This window comes from Oryctolagus cuniculus, chromosome 7, assembly GCF_964237555.1.
Source record: "Oryctolagus cuniculus chromosome 7, mOryCun1.1, whole genome shotgun sequence".
Classification (NCBI taxonomy): domain Eukaryota; kingdom Metazoa; phylum Chordata; class Mammalia; order Lagomorpha; family Leporidae; genus Oryctolagus; species Oryctolagus cuniculus.
Genome location: NC_091438.1, coordinates 153,619,509 through 153,638,037, shown reverse-complemented (window position 1 = coordinate 153,638,037; position 18,529 = coordinate 153,619,509). Strand labels below are relative to the sequence as shown.

At 62.4% G+C, this 18,529-nt stretch overlaps 1 protein-coding gene and 1 long non-coding RNA gene across 2 annotated transcripts; one reads left to right on the top strand and one right to left on the bottom strand.

The window, feature by feature from the left end:
* The first annotated feature begins 3,761 nt into the window (after positions 1-3,761).
* Positions 3,762-17,221, top strand: LOC138850725 (chloride channel protein ClC-Ka-like). Its single transcript, XM_070079250.1, has 20 exons — positions 3,762-3,837; positions 4,433-4,539; positions 5,319-5,447; positions 6,184-6,312; positions 7,854-7,993; positions 8,325-8,402; positions 8,491-8,569; positions 9,038-9,163; positions 9,264-9,348; positions 9,423-9,524; positions 10,451-10,535; positions 10,791-10,964; positions 11,334-11,403; positions 11,569-11,679; positions 11,970-12,183; positions 12,976-13,109; positions 15,225-15,313; positions 15,427-15,510; positions 16,114-16,200; positions 16,776-17,221. Exons 2-20 carry the CDS (start codon positions 4,440-4,442, stop codon positions 16,821-16,823), a joined length of 2,064 nt encoding a protein of 687 aa, XP_069935351.1. The 5' UTR covers positions 3,762-3,837; positions 4,433-4,439; the 3' UTR covers positions 16,824-17,221.
* Positions 17,222-17,380: 159 nt separating this feature from the next.
* Positions 17,381-18,465, bottom strand: LOC138850727 (uncharacterized). Its single transcript, XR_011390877.1, has 2 exons — positions 18,352-18,465; positions 17,381-17,760 (listed from the first exon to the last, which is right to left on the bottom strand). It is a non-coding gene; the product is annotated as an uncharacterized lncRNA (long non-coding RNA).
* Positions 18,466-18,529: the final 64 nt, after the last annotated feature.

Below are 18,529 nucleotides of genomic sequence, written 5' to 3'. Positions count from 1 at the left end.
CTCGGCGCTGCAGGGCTGGGGGTGGGGTGGGGGTGGACGCCGTCCCTTTGACACCCAGACCCCCTTGTCTGCCCCAAGACCTTGGGGGTCTGGTGTTCCTGGTGTCTTCTGTCTCCACTGAGCCTGGGGCTCCTTGAGGACAGGGGTGGGTGGCAGACCCCTGTGGGACTGCTCTGTGCAGTGAGGGGCCCCTGTCCTCAAGGCCACTGATGTCCACACCCCATCCCTGAGTAGAGGCTCACATGGCTCCCAAGGCGGGGGTAGAATGTGCAGCCCCCTTGCCAGCTCCCACGGGGACCCTGATTCCATCCCCGCCCCCCAACACAGACACACTTGGATCCTTTAGGGGAACAAGAGGAGAAAGCTGGCAGCTTGAGGCAGGGCTGGGGATTGGGCTGAGATCGGGCTGGGGCAGACTACTGGACTACTGGACTTGGTGAAGGGCTGGAAGGTTGTGTCCCACCCACTGCCGGCTCCACCCTGGGCGCAGAGGAGCTGCCTGGACCGGTGGTCAGTGTGATTCCCATTGGCATGAAGGAGAGTTCTGGAAGGTGAATATTCCAGCTCTGACTTCCGGGGTTCCTTCTGGACATAACTCCTGCCCATGAGCTGCCCAGCACGGCCCCACTGATGGCTACACAGATCAGGGGAGGGGGTGTTAAACTCGGTTTATGAGCAGGACCTCAGCAGAAGGAAGGGGCTTGCCACGCAGCGGCAGAGCCAGGGTTCAACCCCAGATGTGTCTGATCCAGATCCCTTTCAGATTCCTGGTCACTTGACCTTTGGTGTGTGGAGACAGTCTGGCTGGGAGGAGCCCAGGACGCCCTTGTCTGTCCACCCAGTGCTCAGTGAACCCCGGGCCCGACAACATTCCAGACGGGGGCAGAAGCCGGGGGAAGCCCTTCTGGGAGGTGGGCCTCTCTCTGCTCAGGTGGCAGTGTGTGGCCCCTCCCTTCCTTGCTTCCCAGCTCAGCTCATGCCACCCACCTTCACCGTGAGGCTTCTCTGCTGGCTCCAGCCCACACGGGGGCCTCATCCAGATGCCCACAACGCAGACGGTCAGCGCCCACCACCAGGGGCAGCAGTGTGCCCAGGTCCCCTGTGTTCTAGGACGGCCCCCTCCCCTCCCCAACTGACATTATTCCCCTGGGCAGGGGTGCACCTGTTTGCGCAATAGGCTTCGTTTGGATAGCTTTTCTCCTCTGATTCCCACAAGCCCAGTCCCTGGGGGACTGCACTGAGGGGAAGTGGGAAAGAGCACAGGTGGGGACAAGGGGCAAGAGGGGGTTCTAGCAGGGCTGCTGGGAAGCCACCAGCCCTCAGGTCAGAGGAAGAGGGTGGGGGCGGGTGGGGGGCCCAGAGGGCCTCCAGGGACACGGGAGCCAGCAGCTAAATGCAGACACACGGTCACGGTGCCGAGGGCCTGAGTCACTGCTCCTGGATGCCTGATCCCTGCCCCACCCCGCCCACCGTGCCCCTCCCCCTCCCCCTGTCCCGGAGGCGTCACCCACACCAATGCTGTGTCCTCTGGCTCTGGGGGTCAGGTGGGACTTGGAAAGGTCATCTAGGTCACCCCCCTGTCTCCGGGCATGTGTCTCCCTTCAGATCACAGGGCCAGAAGGCCTTGAATCCCACCTGCTGGGACCACCCCATCTCCCAGGGGAGCTTCAGCCAAGCACAGACTCTGCCCTCTGCACCCAGGCTTCTGATGTGGGTCCCGGGAAGCGAGCAGGAACCTGCTCCCCTGTGCCCCTGCACAGCCAGCCCCGAGGCCAGTGTGTGCAAACCACTTCAGAGCCCCGCTGTGTGCTGGGCTCTGCTCTGCACTCTGGGACTGGGATGCAGAGGCACCGACAGGCTGAGCTTCCGGCCTCTGCCAGGCACAGAGCAGAGACTGAGACCCCCATGGTGGAGGAGCTGGGGGTGGGGGCAGAGCTGCCCTGGCATTGAACTTGCTCTCACCCAACCGAGGAGGGAGGGGTTAGGACGGGCAGGAGGGGGTGATGGCTTTGAGAGAGAAGGGCATTGTGTTGTGCACCCCCCCCACCATTGCCCCCTTCTTAGCTTCCTGGTAATCGGGAGGTAAAGGTGTGGTCAGGCAGGGCCAGCTGTGGGACTGTAGCCAGCAGCTGCCTGTGACGAGAGCCTGGTGTTAGGGTGTCAACAGAGCCAGTTACTCAGTGACTGCACAGTCAACAGGTAGGCTGGTCAAGGTGAACTGCATGTCCCCTCACCTATTCCTATTTTAGTTATTGATGTGTTTTTCATTTTATTTGGAAGTCAAAGAGGCATAAACAGATCTCCCATCTGCTGGTTCACTTTCCAGATGCCCACAACAGCCAGCTAGGGCTGAGCCAGACTGAAGCCAGGACACAGGAACCCAATCCAGATCTCCCATGTGGGTGGCAGGGACCCAAGGACTTGAGCCATCACCTGCTTTCTCCCGAGGTGCGCCATAGCAGGAAGTTAAATGGCTGGTGGAGCCAGGACTTGAACCCAAGACTCTGATAAGGGATGACCCAAACACCTGCACCTGCTCCTATGTTAAATTGGCTTGCCCAGGCCTCCAGGGTGGAGGGTGGCTCAGGGTCCCAGATTTGAACTAGTCACCAAGGGGCAACCATGATTTGGAGAGGTAGCGTCGTCTGGGGTGTGGGGTGAGGGTAACTGTCCTATTTCCCTTGCCCTCATCTTCCAAAGGTGGCATCAGGCACAAACCCTCTGCTTTGCACCCAAATCATCACCCTGATGATTGGGAGCTCAAGAAGCTTCCAGGAGGGGAAGAGCTGTACCGTCTAGAATCTGGGCTTGGCCTCTGCTGTGTGGTGTTGGGTGACTGAGTGCACCTCTCTGATCCCCTGTTTGTTATCTGACAAACGGTGATGCTGTCCCTGGCTACAAGGTGTGGGAGGGTGAAGGGAGCTGCAGAGGCAGGGCTCCTGGCATGCAGCTGGCACCCAAAACCCACGTGTGCCTTTGCCACGAGCCCTGTGCCCATGCTCCTGCCCTCTGTCTGGGTGAGACAGAGCCACTGCCCCTTGGACGCTGTGGTCTGAGTGCAGTTTGCTGAGCCTGGAGGCCCTGGCACAAAGATCGAGTCCGAGTTGCTGCCAGGTGCTGAGGCCACCACCATTGTCCTACCTGTGGGCCTCCTTCCTCCCGCTGAGCAAGGTGGGCCCTGCAGTCAGGGCCTGGTGTGCAGGGTGCAGGCTTGGGGTGGGCCAGACCAGGGTGGGAATCCTGGCCCTGCCTTCCATGGCCATGACCTTGGACAAGCAGCCTCACTTCTCTCAATGCCATTTCCTTAAAATGGGTTAATTCTGCCCAACTTCTTGGGTTTTTGCAGATACCCAGGGTGGTCCTGGGAGGGCTGAGGGTCATGGCAGGCAGGGTCAGGGGTCACCCTGCTCACCTTTGCCTGTGTGTGTTCCCTGTTCCCTGCCTTTGCAAATGCCTTCCTTGCCGGCTCTGAGAATCCAGAGCCCTGAGCTAGAGCCCTGCCTTGAACCCCTCACTGTCCTGCTCTGTGCACCTACTTCCCCTCCCCCACCAGGCCACAGGAGTCTGTGGAGTCTGAGCAGGACCGCCTCCCTCCAATGCTCTGCCGCGTGGGGGAAGCCCCTGCTCCCCTTCCTCCTGGCAGCTCTGCCCTGCAAGTAATGGGCAGTTCTGGTTGGTTTGTCAAGGACATTCTTAATGACCAAGGTAAAACTAGGGCCAGGGTGGGGGAAGGGAGGGTTTTGATTGGTGGAGCACACACCTTCTAGGTGCTCAGAGCTGGAAGTGCACGGCTCTGCCAGAGGAGGCCAGCCTGGTCCCAGCAGAGAGCGCTGACAGGTAAAGGGGTCCTGGTGCGGGGGGCGATGTGGGGTCATGAACTTGGATGATGCTGCAGCAGGCAGCACTGGAGGTCAGGGGCAGGAGTCGGCTCCACACCATGACCCTGGAGGGCTCTCCTTCTGGGCCTGGGGTTTCCTGCCTCTGTGGCCAAGGGGGCGTGGGCATGGGGACTCAGAGTTGTCCACAGGGACCCGCAGTGTTGGTGGCTCACTGCGCTAAGAGAGCTCAAACCATGGAAGCAGCCAAGTGACGTCCCTGGGGGGTGGGGGACGTGAGGGGCTCACAGAAGAGGGCGGGGGCTCTGATCAAGGAACACAGGAGAGTGGAGGAGACATCGTGAAACACTCGCCTCCCCCCACACCTGGCACAGGCATGCACAGCCCCTCGGGGCAGCCCTCGGTGCCGAGGACTCACCCGGGCCGGCGTCTCCTCCTGACCCCGCACACGCACCACACACATGGGGAAACACCATCTTCCCCTCTACCTGGGGCAGAGCTGGGGCAGAGCCAGGAGGCAGGGAGCAGGCTCTGGTGCGGCTCACCGCGGGGAACTCTGTCAGTCTGTCTGTGTGTGTGTCTGTCGGCCCCACCAGGGTCCCCATGGAGGAGCTGGTGGGGCTGCGAGAGGGCTCCCCCGAGAACCCGGTGGCCCTGCGGGAGCTGTGGGGCCCGTGTCCCCGCCTCCGCCGCAGCATCCGAGGTGAGAGCTGGGGCCCCTCCGCTCCCCAGAGAAGACCCTCAGGTGCCTTCCCTGGCCAGGGCTGCCCAGGGGCCCCCCTCCTGCTTTCCACTCCCTGGGGACCTCACAGCCCAGAGTCTCAGGGTGGCAGGGACGGAAGGGCTCTGTCTGCCTGTCCCTCTGTCTGGGTCACGTGTGGCTGGTGAGTGCCCTTCGGCCATTTCAGGATCCAGTGCACCACCCTTGCCCCTCACCCATTTGAGTGTGGGAGGGGTCCCGGGGTCACCATCAGGCGAGCTGGAGCCACACAAGTGGCTGGGGAGCTGTGGACTCGGCACCGTTCTAGGAGTCCCAGCCCACATTGATCATTTTGGGACTTGACTCTCTAACCCTTCGCCAAGGGACAGAGATGGCAGGGACCCCAGAAAGATGCCAAGTCCAGCCTGGGGGCTGGGGGCCTTGCTGGTTCCGCTGTCCAAGTACAACGCAGAGAGCTGGCAGGACCCTGCTGCTCTGCTTGGGAAGCTGTACTGCAGGCGCCCCCCACCTCCCCTGCCCAGTGGTCACTCTCCCAGGAGTCTCCCTGGAGGGGCAGAAATGGGGAAGGCAAACAGGTGCCACCCCCTGCACCAGCCCTGCTCTTGTTTGTGCGTGGCGTTCAGGGTCATGCTGGACTCCACCACCCGCACCTGCCCCCCACCTCTCCCCGCCAGCGTCCTCCCTGCTTTGGGCTCCCTGCAGGGAATGCGCCGTCCCAGGCCCCTGCGACCTGATGGCTGTGACCCGATGCCCCTGCCCAGGTGGCCTGGAGTGGCTGAAGCAGAAGCTGTTCCGCGTGGGCGAGGACTGGTACTTCCTGATGACCCTGGGGGTGCTCATGGCCCTCATCAGCTATGCCATGGATCTGGTCATTGACAGTGTGGTCCGAGGTAACCCCTGGCAGGCACCCATCCCTGCTTAGGAACAGCGGCTCCAGTGGGCTCTCAGTGTTGCTGCATGGGCCTCCGTGTAGAGTGGGGTGGTCGGAGGGCTCTGGACGGGGAGCAGGGTGAGTCTGGTCCTGGCTCAGCTCCTGCCTCGCTGTGCGACCCTGAGCAGGCTCCTGACCCTCTCTGAGCCTGAGTCTCCTCTCCTGCACATTCGGAGCGAGCCCTCGATGACCCCAGAGTCCTGGCTGCTCTGGGCTCTGTGCCCCTCTTTGTGCCACTCCCACCCCTTCTGCACCTGCTGCCCTCAGCTCAGTTACCCTGGGGGAAGGGGCTTGTGAGACCACCAGGCGTAGCGTGTCCCTCCATACCCTTCAGCACCCTCTCCACCCTGAGTCCTTCCTGGAGGAGGAGGCAGTGGCAGGGAGAGTAGAGCCTCTTGCTCTCCTCCGACCATGAAGAACCCTAGCAGGTGCTCCACACCCCGTCTCACTTCCTCCTCAGGGATCTCTTCTAGCCCTCAGTGACCTTGTCACCAGATCCTTTGACAGTCAGGGAAGGTGTTGCCCAAGGTCGTTGGACCAGGAAGCAGCTAGGAATCGGACCCCGGGCCCCTCTCCTGCCTCCACCTGGGGGTCTGCCCCATGCTGGGTAGCCCTTAGCCCCCATTCCTGCTCAGTAAGTGGGGACCTCAGTGTGTGGCCCCGAGGGCAGCTCCCTGATGCCTGGCTGTCTCCAGCGCACAAGTGGCTGTACCGGGAGATTGGGGACAGCCACCTGCTCCGGTATCTCTCCTGGACCGTGTACCCTGTGGCCCTGGTCTCCTTCTCCTCCGGCTTCTCCCAGAGCATCACGCCCTTCTCGGGAGGTGAGTCCAGCGTCGCCACGCCGTTTGGGTAACAGTCGTCCCTGGTCAAACCTTCTCATGTCCATGGGCTGCCTGCTGCCCCCCACTTCACAGCTAGAGAAGCAGGCCCAGAACAGGCGTGTTGGGTGCCTAGAGTCACTTAGCGAGAGGTCCAATGCTGACTCTGGGTCACTGTTGGCTCCGCCTCCTGTGGGCTGTGATCAGAGGACTGGGGACAGGTTCCCTGGGGTGTGGAGACAAAGCCCAGGGCCAGGGATAGTGTGACGGTAGGTGCACAGCTCCCCCCAACCTCTCAACATTCCCCCAGCTCCAGGCCGAAATAGGGGACCCAGGGAGGGGCCCAGAGGGGGCTGTCAGTGTGTCCTGAGTCCCCTGTCTTTCCTTATGGTGGGCCAGGCCCAGCTGGAGGGACATGGATAGCTCATATCCTCATCTCCGCTTTTTTTTTATAATTAATTTATTTGAAAAGCAGAGCCATGAAAGCGGGAAGAGGGTGCAGAGAGAGAGAGAGGGAGAGTGAGAACGAGAGCGAGAGCGAGAGAGAGAGAGAGAGAGAGAGAGAGATAATATCTTCCATCCACCTATTTACTTTGCAAATGCCCACAGCAGTTGGAGCTGGGCTAGGCCAAAACCAGGAACCTAGAACTCCACCCAGGTCTCCTCCACTCTCTTCCCAGGCACATTTGCAGGACTGGGTTGGAAACACAGCAGCCAGAACTCCATCCAGTACTCCAGTATGATATGCCAGTGTCATAGGCAACGGCTTAGCAGCTGTGCCAACCAGCCCCTAAAGAGTCCTTCTTCTTCTCTTTCTCCTCCCCGTCCCTCTCCCCCTTCCCACCCCCCCACCCCCGCCGCCTCCTCCTCCTTCTTCTTTTAAGACTTATTTATTTGAGAAGCAGAGTCCCAGAGGCAGAGAGAGAGGGAAACAGAGAGAGATCTTGCATCTGATGGTTCATTACCCAAATGGCTACAACAACCAGGACTGGGCCAGGCAGAAGCAGGGAGCTGAATCATAAGTGGGACAGCTGCCGGCGCCTAGGCTCACTAGGCTAATCCTCTGCCTTGCGGCGCCGGCACACTGGGTTCTAGTCCTGGTCAGGGCGCCAGATTCTGTCCCGGTTGCCCCTCTTCCAGGCCAGCTCTCTGCTGTGGCCAGGGAGTGCAGTGGAGGATGGCCCAAGTGCTTGGGCCCTGCACCCCATGGGAGACCGGGAGAAGCACCTGGCTCCTGCCTTCGGATCAGTGCAGTGCGCCGGCCGCAGTGTGCCAGCCGTGGTGGCCATTGGAGGGTGAACCAACGGCAAAGGAAGACCTTTCTCTCTGTCTCTACCTCTCTCACTGTACACTCTGCCTGTCAAAAAAAAAAAAAAAAAGAAGAAGAAGAAGAAGAAGTGGGACAGCTGAAACTTGAACCTGCTGGTCCTAGGGGATCAGGCACTGCAGGTGGCGTTGAACCCACAGTACCACAAAGCCAGGCTCTTCCTTAAGAGTTCTAATCTAGTGGTGCCCGGCTTGTCTCCCTGCCCACCCCCGCCAAGGTTCTGGAGTCCCAGAGGTGAAGACCATCTTGTCGGGGGTGGTCTTGGAAGACTACCTGGACATCAAGAACTTCGGGGCCAAGGTGGTTGGCAGCTCCTGCACCCTGGCCACGGGCAGTACCCTCTTCCTGGGCAAAGTGGTATGGACTGGACCGGCGGCAGCGCCCACCCCCACCGCCTCCCACACCCGCCTCCCTATGGCTGGGGCAGAGGGGCTCAGCCAATCCCTGCCTTGGGGGGGCTCAGTGTTGGGGAAGAGGAGGTCCCAGCCCCAGAGGGGGACAAAGGCCATCTCAGGCCACCCTGGAATCTGGGGAGATGGGAGAGCTGGGTGTGGGGGAGGCTCCCTCTGCTGCCCTCAGACTGGGCTCAGGGGTGGACGAGGAGGTAGGGAGAGGGAACCGAGGAGGAAAGACGGGGCGGGCCGCCTCTGTGCCCTCTGCCCTGAGCCCACACCTTGCCCGGCCACAGGGCCCCTTCGTGCACCTGAGCGTGATGATTGCTGCCTACCTGGGGCGCGTGCGCACCAAGACCATCGGGGAGGCGGAGGTAATGGCAGGGGGGAGGAGAGGGCAGCGCCTGCAGGGGTGGTGGGAGGCAGGGCCCGGCTCTGAGCCCTGCACCTCCACTCCCCCAGAACAAGAGCAAGCAAAATGAGATGCTGGTGGCAGGGGCGGCGGTGGGCGTGGCCACGGTCTTTGCAGCCCCCTTCAGCGGTGAGACCCTCCCTCCCACCTTTCTCTGCATCCTGGGACCCCCACGTGCCCTGCCTTCTATGGCTTGGCTGCCGCCCAGGAGGGACCTGAGGAGGCATCAGGCTGCATCCAGATCTCTCTGCTGTCCAGTGCGGGAACCACCACCTCAGGGCGGGGCCTCAAGTGCTAGGGGGTCACATTAGACAGACGTGTGCAGAAATCCGTTCCCCAGTGTGGCCCAGCCATGGGGCCTGGCTGCCAGAGCTGTAAGACTGGGCCACTCTGTCCCCACCCTGTGTGTGAGGAGGGCACAGTTCTAGGGTGCGACGGACCCCAGCTAGGGGAGTCCACCCTACTCACCCTGGGCTCAGGACCCAAGGGAAGGGGTGTCCCTGCCAGTCCAGGCTGTAGAACAGAACAGGAGGGGCCTCAGAGCCCTGAACCATGGAATGGGAAGGCTGGGTCCCCTGAGCCCAGTGCTGCCCCCAGGTGTCCTGTTCTGCATCGAGGTCATGTCTTCCCACTTCTCCGTCTGGGATTACTGGAGGGGCTTCTTCGCTGCCACCTGCGGGGCCTTCATGTTCCGGCTCCTGGCCGTCTTCAACAGCGAGCAGGGTGAGCCACGTGGGTGCCTGGGTGGGGGACTTTCTCCTCCCTCCGTCGCCTCACCCTCCCCCCTCAACCCATCCCTTCCTGCCTGCCCCCTCCTGCCCAGAGACCATCACCTCCCTCTACAAGACCAGCTTCCCGGTGGATGTCCCCTTCGACCTGCCGGAGATCTTCTTCTTCGTGTTGCTGGGGTGAGCAGGTGCCTCGGGCCCCCTGAGAGCCCCTGGGCTGGGGAGGGGTGTGGCCTCACTCCTCTCGTCCCCAGGGCCATCTGCGGCGTGGCCAGCTGTGCCTACCTCTACTGCCAGCGCACCTTCCTGGCCTTCACCAAAACCAACAAACTCATCTCCAAACTGATGGCCACCAGGTGGGCCTGGCAGGGCTGGGCCCCTCGCAGACCCCCAGCCTCATGGAGAGAAAGCCCAGCCAACATGAGCCCCTGCCCCCTCGCTGAGCCCCAGCCCCTGCTTAGCCTCACCCCGTGGGAGCTGCGTTCCCTCATCTACACCACCTGCTCCCTGGCTGTGCCTCCAGCCCCTTCCTTTTTTTTTTTTGTTTTTGTTTTTGTTTTGTTTTTGAAAGGCTGAGTGGACAGTGAGAGAGAGAGAAAGAGAGAAAGGTCTTCCTTTTGCCGTTGGTTCACCCTCCAATGGCCGTCGCAGCCAGCGCGCTGTGGCCGGCACACCGCACGGATCCGATGGCAGGAGCCAGGTGCCTCTCCTGGTCTCTCATGGGGTGCAGGGCCCAAGCACTTGGGCCATCCTCCACTGCCTTCCCGGGCCATAACAGAGAGCTGGCCTGGAAGAGGGGCAACCAGGACAGAATCTGGTGCCCCAACCGGGACTAGAACCCGGTGTGCCGGCGCCGCAAGGCGGAGGATTAGCCTGATGAGCCATGGCCCCGGCCAGCCCCTTCCTTTAACCCCTCCTCTCACTGGTGTCCCACCCCCAATTGTCCCCTGCTCCACAACCTTGATGCCCTGACCTGGCATTGGCCAGCCCTCCTTCTGTCCCAGCTAGTAGCCCAGCCCTGCCCTGGCCTGGCCAGCTCAGGCCTTCCCACCAGCCTGCTGCTGTCCCTAACTCTCATCAGCCCTGCCAGTGGCAGACTGTCCCTAGCGTCCTCCCTGGAGGTCCCCGAGACACGCCCCCTCCCATCCTGCCTCGCCCCTTGTGGGCCTGGGCATCAGCACCCAGGGTGGTGGCGTCTGCCCTTGTCTGGCTCGGCCCCTGTCTCCCCTCCATGCAGTGGGGAAGTGGAGTCAGCCCTGGATCTCCTTCCCCATCCCAACAGCAAGCCTCTGTACGCGGCCCTGGCGGCCACGGTTCTGGCCTCCATCACCTACCCCCCCGGAGTGGGCCGCTTCATGGCTTCTCGGGTGAGCTGAGCCTCGGGGGCGATGGGAGTGGGGACCCCAGGTTGCCCCTTAGTGACCTCTGATGGTGTCTGCACCCATGAGCAGGGAGACGCCCGCCTGGGCGGCATTTGCAGGGGGGGAAGGCAGTGTGGGAGGTCACAGCCCTCCCCCAGGGCCCCAGCTGGGGGAGCTGAGTGGGACTGGACGTGGCCCCCGGAGGGGCTGGGTAGCAGGGGCCGGGGTCTGGTCAGGCCCTGGTGCAGACTCCACCCCCAGCTGTCCATGAGGGAGCATCTGGACACCCTGTTTGACAACCACTCGTGGGCGCTGCTGACCCGCAACTCGTCCCCACCGTGGCCTGCGGAGCCCGACCCCCAGCACCTGTGGTGGGAATGGTACCACCCCCGCTTCACCATCTTCGGGACCCTCGCCTTCTTCCTGGTTATGAAGGTGGGCACCCAGGGCCTCCGGGGGAACACAGCTGAGACCCGCTGGGGTCGTTTGGGGGTTGCAGCATGGAGTCGGCCCTTCCACCTACACTCCCTGACTGCCTCTTTCCCTTGCCTCAGTCTTCTCATCTTTAAAGTGGGGCAGCTACTGTGTCTACCCCAAAGGGAAGGCTAAGGAGTAGGAGAGCATTGGCTTGATGCCAGGCCACAGGGAGCGCTTTACCAGGGGAGGGTCCTGGCCCTTCCGTGCAGCCCCGACCCCGGATGCCGGTGCTGGGTCGTGCCTGGCCGCCCTCCTGCCCACTGCCCAGTCTCCTCTTGCCTGTGCCTTGCCGGCTGCCTCTCACTTCTGCCCCTCCCCTCTTCACAGTTCTGGATGCTGATTCTGGCCACCACCATCCCCATGCCCGCTGGCTACTTCTTGCCCATCTTCATCATTGGTGAGTCTGGGGTGCTGAGAGTTGGGGAGATTCAACATCTCTAGTGCAGATCCAGAGATGCGTCACCTGCTACCTCCCAGGATGGGACCGCAATGGTCCTCAGATTGGAGGTCGTGGGGGTCCAGTCCGCACGCTGCCCCCTTCTCACTCTAAGTCTGTGTCCAGGAGCTGCCATTGGGCGCCTCTTGGGGGAAGCCCTCTCTGTCGCCTTCCCTGAGGGCATCGTGACTGGAGGTGTCATCAACCCCATCATGCCCGGCGGCTACGCCCTGGCGGGTGAGTGGTCAGCTCCCGGCTGGGCGGGCTGCACAGAGAATTGGCTGGCAGTGCTGCCGGGGTCTCTGAGCCGCCCATCTGTTCCCTAAGCCCCATCACCCTACAGCTCTTGTCTGGTCCCGATTCCCTATCCCCTAGCTTCTCTCTCCCCTCTCAGCCAGCTCGGGAGAGAGGACACTTCCAGCCTGCACAGTTCCCCCCCTCTAGCCCAGGACCGTGGCCGTGCCAGCCTTGTCCTCCACGGGACAGCGGGCCCTGGTCTCAGGCTTTCTGCCCTGCCTGTCCCCCAGGGGCTGCGGCCTTCTCAGGTGCGGTGACCCACTCCATCTCCACGGCGCTGCTGGCCTTCGAGCTGACCGGACAGATCGTGCACGCCCTGCCGGTGCTCATGGCTGTGCTGGTGGCCAACGCCATCGCCCAGAGCTGCCAGCCTTCCTTCTATGAAGGCACCATCATTGTGAAGAAACTGCCCTACTTGCCATGGATTCGGGGCCGCGTCATTGGGTGAGTGGATCCACCCGAGGCTAGTGGGGGTGGATAGTGGGGTGCACCCCCATTGGACTAGTCCCCAGCCCTACAGCCGACCTTGGATAGGTGCATCCCCACAGCCAGCCTTAGATAAGGGGCACTGGGAAGTCTGATGCCGCTGCCCTCTGGTCTCCACTCTCCACAGCACCCCACTTGCCCCATGAAGAAGCTGGGGCTCAGAGAGTGCCTGGGTCTCGCTCCAGGCCCCACGGGGAGTGAGCAACAGACATGACAGCCCCCTGGCCTCTCCCAGTCCTGGTCTGCTGTCCTCCCTGGGATGTTAGGAGCCAGAGATGGAGCCGGAAGGGAAACCGGCTGTGAGGTCCTCACTGGACCAGATCCAGCCGGAGCCGCTGTCGGCCCAAAGAGGAGAGCTAAGAGGCTCCGCGAGGCCCCGGGTCCGAGGCCCAGCTGGCAAGCTGCCACCTTGCTGCATACCTCAGCTTCCCCACCTGTAAATTGGGCTGGTGACTCAGTGGCTTTGAAACTTTCAACCCCCCCACCCCCCCACCTCCCATCTAACTTTGCTGCAAATGAGATTCCCCAGGGAGACCACAGTGCAGCTTGTCCCGGGCAGGGGCTGGGACTCAGATCTGGGCCGCGCTGGCCTCAGGGTCCTTTCCACCGTGGGGCTCCTGGAACCGCTCATCCAGGAACCTCTTTGCCCACCCTTGAGGACCACGGGGCCTGGCCAGCTCACCTCCCCGCGTACCCTGCTTCGTCCTGGACCGGGGACCCAGGGCCTGATGGGAGCTCCTCTGCCCCCAGCTCCCACCGCGTGATCGTGGAGCACTTCATGCGCCGTGCCATCAGCACGCTGGCCAGGGACGCGGCCCTGGAGCAGGTGGTCAAGGTGCTGACCTCCACGGACGAGGCCGAGTACCCCCTGGTGGAGAGCACAGGTGCCCGGCCCGGGGTGGGGACGGTGGCCGGGGCTAGGGCTTCCCCTAGTCTTCTTCCCAGAGTCCAGAGGGTCAGGCCCAGGAAGGGCAAGCAGAGGGCTCGGTCTGCACCTGCGTCCAGGCCCCGACGTCGACGCTGTGTGAGCCTGGGCGAGTGCCTTCCCCTCCCCCTCTCCCAGCCTCAGCTCCCTCATCAGCAACAAGGAAACAGGCCCTCAGGGCCTCGGCATGGGGGACACGTCCACCTGGCGGTGACAGTGTTTGTGGCCTCTGACCCAGGCTGGGGCTTCTGCTGGTGGGGACACCACTAGGGTCTTCCAGAAGCTTCCTCTTGAGATCTCCCTCAACCTGCACAGCAGTGGGGGCTCACCCTGATGCCCACCCCTGAGAGCCAGAGCCACCTGGGAGCTGCAGAACTCAGGGCACCGCTGCTCCTCCGTGGTTCCCTCACCTGCACACACACGTCCAGAGGGTTCCCGAAACCCCAGGCAGGCCCCCCACCCACCTGTACGTCGTGCTTCAGAGCTCTGCACCTCGAAAGTTGCGGCCCGTGTGCGAGCTGCCAGGACTTCGCCTCCCGGGACAAAGGAGGAGCTGTCCTCGGCTCAGCTCTCTGCTGAGTCACAGGAAGCACCGAGCTCCCGAGCAGCTCAGGCCTGGGCTGTGGGTCCACTGCCCACCCAAGGACAGCTTTCCTTATGATATCTGTTACTTACTCATGTATTTATTAAGGTTTACTTATTTGAAAGAATTACAAGGTGTGGGAGAGAGAGAGAGAGAGAGAGAGAGGGAGAGAGAGAGATCTTCCATTTGATGGTTTACTCCCAAATGGCTCTAACGACCCGGTTGGGCCAGGCTGATGCCAGGAGCCAGGAACTCCATCTGGGTCTCCCGTGTGAGTGACAAGGGCCCAAGCATCTGGACCATCTTGCACTGCTCTCTCAGGCCCATTAGCAGGGAGCTGGACCAGAGTGGAGCAGCAGGGACTCAACAGGCCCTCCTGAGGGGTGCTGGGAAGGCTCAGCTTAACACTTTGCACACAGTGCTGGCCCCAGCTTTGTTTTAAAAGGGCAGACACATGAGGCCAGCGTTGTGGCATTGCAAGTGAAGCCACATCCCATAAGAGACCCTACTTCGAGTCCTGGCTGTACCACTTCTGATACGGCTCCCTGCTAATGGCCTGGGAGGGCAGTGGAAGATGACCCAAGTGCTCAGGTCCCTGCACCCACGTGGGAGACACAGAAGAAGCTCCTGGCTGCCAACTTCCGCCTGGCCCAGCCCTGGCCATTGCAGCTACTTGGGGGAGTGAACCAGAAGATAAAAAATATCACTCTCCCTCTCTAATTATGCCTCAGAAATATAAAAATAAATCTTTAAAAAAATGAAAGGGATGGGCACATTTATCTGTCTTGTATGTAGCTGGCGCCTCCCACCCAAACACTGGTGACCTCCCTGTCTGCCGGGGAGAAAGGGCTGCGTCTGGCCTGATCGTGTGCCCGCGTCCCCGTCTCCATCCTTGCCCAGTGACGGTCAGTAACTACTGCACACTGTCGTACCGTAGTAGGTCTTAAGAGTCTCTTAGGATGCTTTAAAGTATATGGAGGGTGTGCGCAGGTTCTGTCCAAACCCCGCGTCATTTTACGTAGGGGGCTGGAGCGTCTGGGGGTTTGGAACTGGAGGTGGTCCTGGACGGACCCTCTCAGACACTCAGGACAGACGCCGTGCTGACAACCCCAGTGCTGCACACGGGAGGACGCTAGGCCGCAGTGTCTCCTGGGTTCCTTCCAGAACTGGGCTGAGCCAGTGCTGACAGCCAGATGTCCCCAGGCAGGCGGCCCTGCAGCATGGAGAGTCCCCACGGGAGCAGACTGCCCCTTGGCCCCGCCTACCACACCTCCACATTGGATGCTCAGTGACCTTGGGCATGACAATCAGCAGCGCTGTGCCCCTGAGGCTCAGTTTGCTGTCCTGTCCAGTGGGTGAGAGTTGTTCCAATGGACCCATAGGAGAGACAGGGCAACCCCAGCACGTGGGTTCCTGGCACATAGTAGGTGCTGGGTAGATGGAGTTACTCTGCATAATGCGCCTCTCCACCCCTCCCTGTGCACCTGCTAGAGTCGCAGCTCCTGGTGGGCATTGTGCAGAGGGCCCAGTTGGTGCAAGCCCTCCAGGCCGAGGTACCTGCCAGGGCTTCAGGACAGCAGGTGGGTATGTGTGAGGGTGGGCAGCAGAGAGGTGAGGGGAGAGGCAGTCTGGAAGGGGCTGCCCAGGGACAGGGGGCTGGTGCAGGTACCCATCTCCCTGCCCCCATCCCCAGCGCTGTCTCCAGGACATCCTGGCTGGGGGCTGCCCCACGGAGCCAGTGACCCTGACGCTGTCCCCTGAGACCTTGCTGCACCAGGTAATGGGGAGAAGTCAGGAAGTGGAGGATTAGGGGGTCAGCCAGGACCCTGGGGCAGAGAGCAAGGGCCGGCAGGGAACGAGGGCTCCAGCCTCCCCCGCTACACTGTGTTGCTCCGTCCCCCTGGCCTGCTTCCTCATTGGCAGACTGTGCACAGCAGTGCCCGCCCTGTGCCCCGACCCCCAGGGTGGCTGGGGTGACCCAGAGACACTACTAGAGGGGTAGAAGCGGCACAGAAGCTCTTGGGGTTTGGGGGGTAGACATTGGGTACAAGTGTTGCATCACCACACATGGGAGTCCCTTTCCCATCCACTTCAGTCTCCCTGTGTGATCACAGGCACATTACCAACCCTGTGAGGACAGAGCCCGGCTCTCAGGTGGGCCAGGGGCAGAAACAGGCCAGGCAACCTGGTGTGGCCACACACTCTCTGCTGAGGTCCTTCCACCCAGGCTTGCACAGCCCATGTGCGGACTCTGGGGCCCCCTGGTGGTCATAGTGAACATTGCCCGCAGGTCCCTGGTTCCTGGCAGAGATTTAGGGGTGCAGCCAGAGGGGTGGCTGGGCGCCCCGACCCTCCAGTGTTTCCTGACACCCCCTTGCAGGCACACAACCTGTTTGAGCTGTTGAATCTTCGATCGCTCTATGTGACGTCCAAGGGCAGAGCTGTGGGCTACGTGTCCTGGGTGGAGGTACCGGGGGAGGGGGGGGGGGGTGACTCAGGGAAATCTCTTCCTTTTTTTCATTCTTATTTATTTATTTTTAAGCCGGAGTGAAAAAGGAAGAGGGTCGGAGGGGAGAGCTTCCATTCACTGGGTGCTCCCCAGCACGGCTACAAAACCCAGAGCGGGGCCGGGTGAAGCTGGAGCCAGGAAGTCCACCTGGGGCTCCCATAGGGGTGGGCAGGTACTCAGGACTTGGGCGATCACCTGCGGCTCCCCAGGCGCATCAGCAGGGAGCTGATATGACGCAGAGTTGCTGGGGCTCGAACCAGCTCTGTGATATGGGACACAGCACGTGCCCCCTGAGGATACTGAGGGACTCCCCTTCCTGGCCAGGGGGCACAGCAGCCTGAGTGCCCTGACCTGGTCTTGTGGCCAGCAGCCTCGCTGCCACTCCCTGGTGCCAGTGATCCCATCTGAGCAATGGGGAGGCACCGCTCTAGCCGTCACCAAAGAATCCAGCCCTGGCGAAGTCAAACGACGGCGGAGCCCCCGCTCTCGCCTGCCCTGCAGCCTCCCTCCCCACCCCCTGTGCTCTGTTCTAGCTGGAGAAAGCAATCTCTGCCCTGACGAACCCACCAGCCGCCAAGTGAGCTGCCCCGCACGAGGAGGCGGGACACCCCCTGCGCTGGCGACTGTGGCGTCCAGGAGCCGGCGTCCCTTCTCCAGTCCCGACTGTCCCCACCGCTCCATCCTAGCTCACCTGCTCGGCGTGGCAGCAGCCCTAACCCAGCCCCGACAGGAGCCCCACTTTCTCCCCATGCCGTCTTGGGGGACACCAGCTCCTGCCTTGAAGCACAGAGCTCAGAGTGTGAGGGAGGGAGAGACCAGACCAGGGCAGCGCCCAGGGAGCAGGCGCTCGGCTCATGGCTGCGGAGGCTGGCGGGCGCCATCGGCAGGGGCAGGCCTGGAGGTCCTCGGGGATGGGTTGAGGTTCCCGAGAGAAATAAAGCTGAGCCCTCCCGGAGCCGCAGCTCCTCCCTCACTTGAGCTCCAAGGGGCGTCCTCCATGGGGCCTGTCCTGGCTGGGCGGCAGCAGGTGGAACAGCTGTGTGTGTGCTGGGGGCCAGGACCCTCCCCTCGGTCCCTCCAGAACCCCTGCCCAGGGGCCCAGGCACCCGCCTTCCCCAGCAAAGACCAGCCAAGTGCATGCAGGTGAACCCACCGCTTTAATACCAGGGCACCGTGAGGACGACGGGGGTGGCAGTGGGGGCACCGAGGGAGCAGATTCGGGACGGGGAGAGCCAGGTGGACACTCCAGACACAGAGACGCTCTGAAGGTGCCAATGAGCAGGGGCTGTGCCTCAAGGGAGGCGACCTCATCTTCCCTAGGGAGCAGGTGCACAGGCGGGGGACTGAGCCCAGGGTCAAGGCAGGGTCCCCAGCCCCACTCCTAGTGGGTCTCTCTGTCCCCACGAGGCCATCGGCCTGGGATCCTGGCAGCAGCGTCTCTGGGGGCCATGGCCCCAGCATCTGTCGCTGTCCTTGAGCTCCCTGAAGACAAGGGGCAAGGGGCAGTGCCCCCTGAGCCTGGGAAAGACGGAGAAGGGGGACTCAGGCTGCCTCTGATGGTCGGGTCCACCGAAGCACAGAGTGACCCACAGGAGCGCCAGCCCTCATCCCTGCCGCCTCCTCCCTGAGCCTGCCCCAAGAGGTGGAGAGCTGCCCAGCGGCGTTCCCAGAGTCCAGATGTGCCTGGGCTACGGACTGGCCAAGGTCACGGTGTGGGCAGGTGCTGGCCCCGTGCAGCCTCCGCCTCAGTTATAGAAAACCTCGTCTTCCTCTTCGGAGAGGGAGCCGCTGTCCACCGAGGGGAGCGACCCCTGCAGGCAGCCCCCTGCCTCAGGCCCCAGGCCCCCGGGCAGCTGCTGCCGGTGCTGCTGCTCAGGGCTGGCGCGCTGGGGGCTGGCGGGGGCATCGGGGGAGGGCCACTCATCGGGGGAGTGGCCAGGTGAGGTGAAAGCCAGGAGGCTGTCAATGGGGAGTGGGTCCATTTTACAGATGAGAAAACGAAGGCTGGGGAAGGAAGGGTCTTGCCTGCGTCACACAGCCTGGGGTGGCCACAGGCCTCTGGCCTCAGTTCTGCACCACCCACCCCAGCCCAGGCCCCCCGGGCTGTACCCTGGAGCTGATCCATGTCCTGGGGGCTGGTCTCGAGGTGCAGCTCCTCACCGTCCAGCGAGGACCAGGCACTCAGCATGGCCTCTGTGATGGCAAACTCCTCGGTGACCCCTGGGGACAGTGAGGTATGGGCAGGTGGGGGGATCGTTGGCACCAAGACCGGCTGAGGGGCCACCTC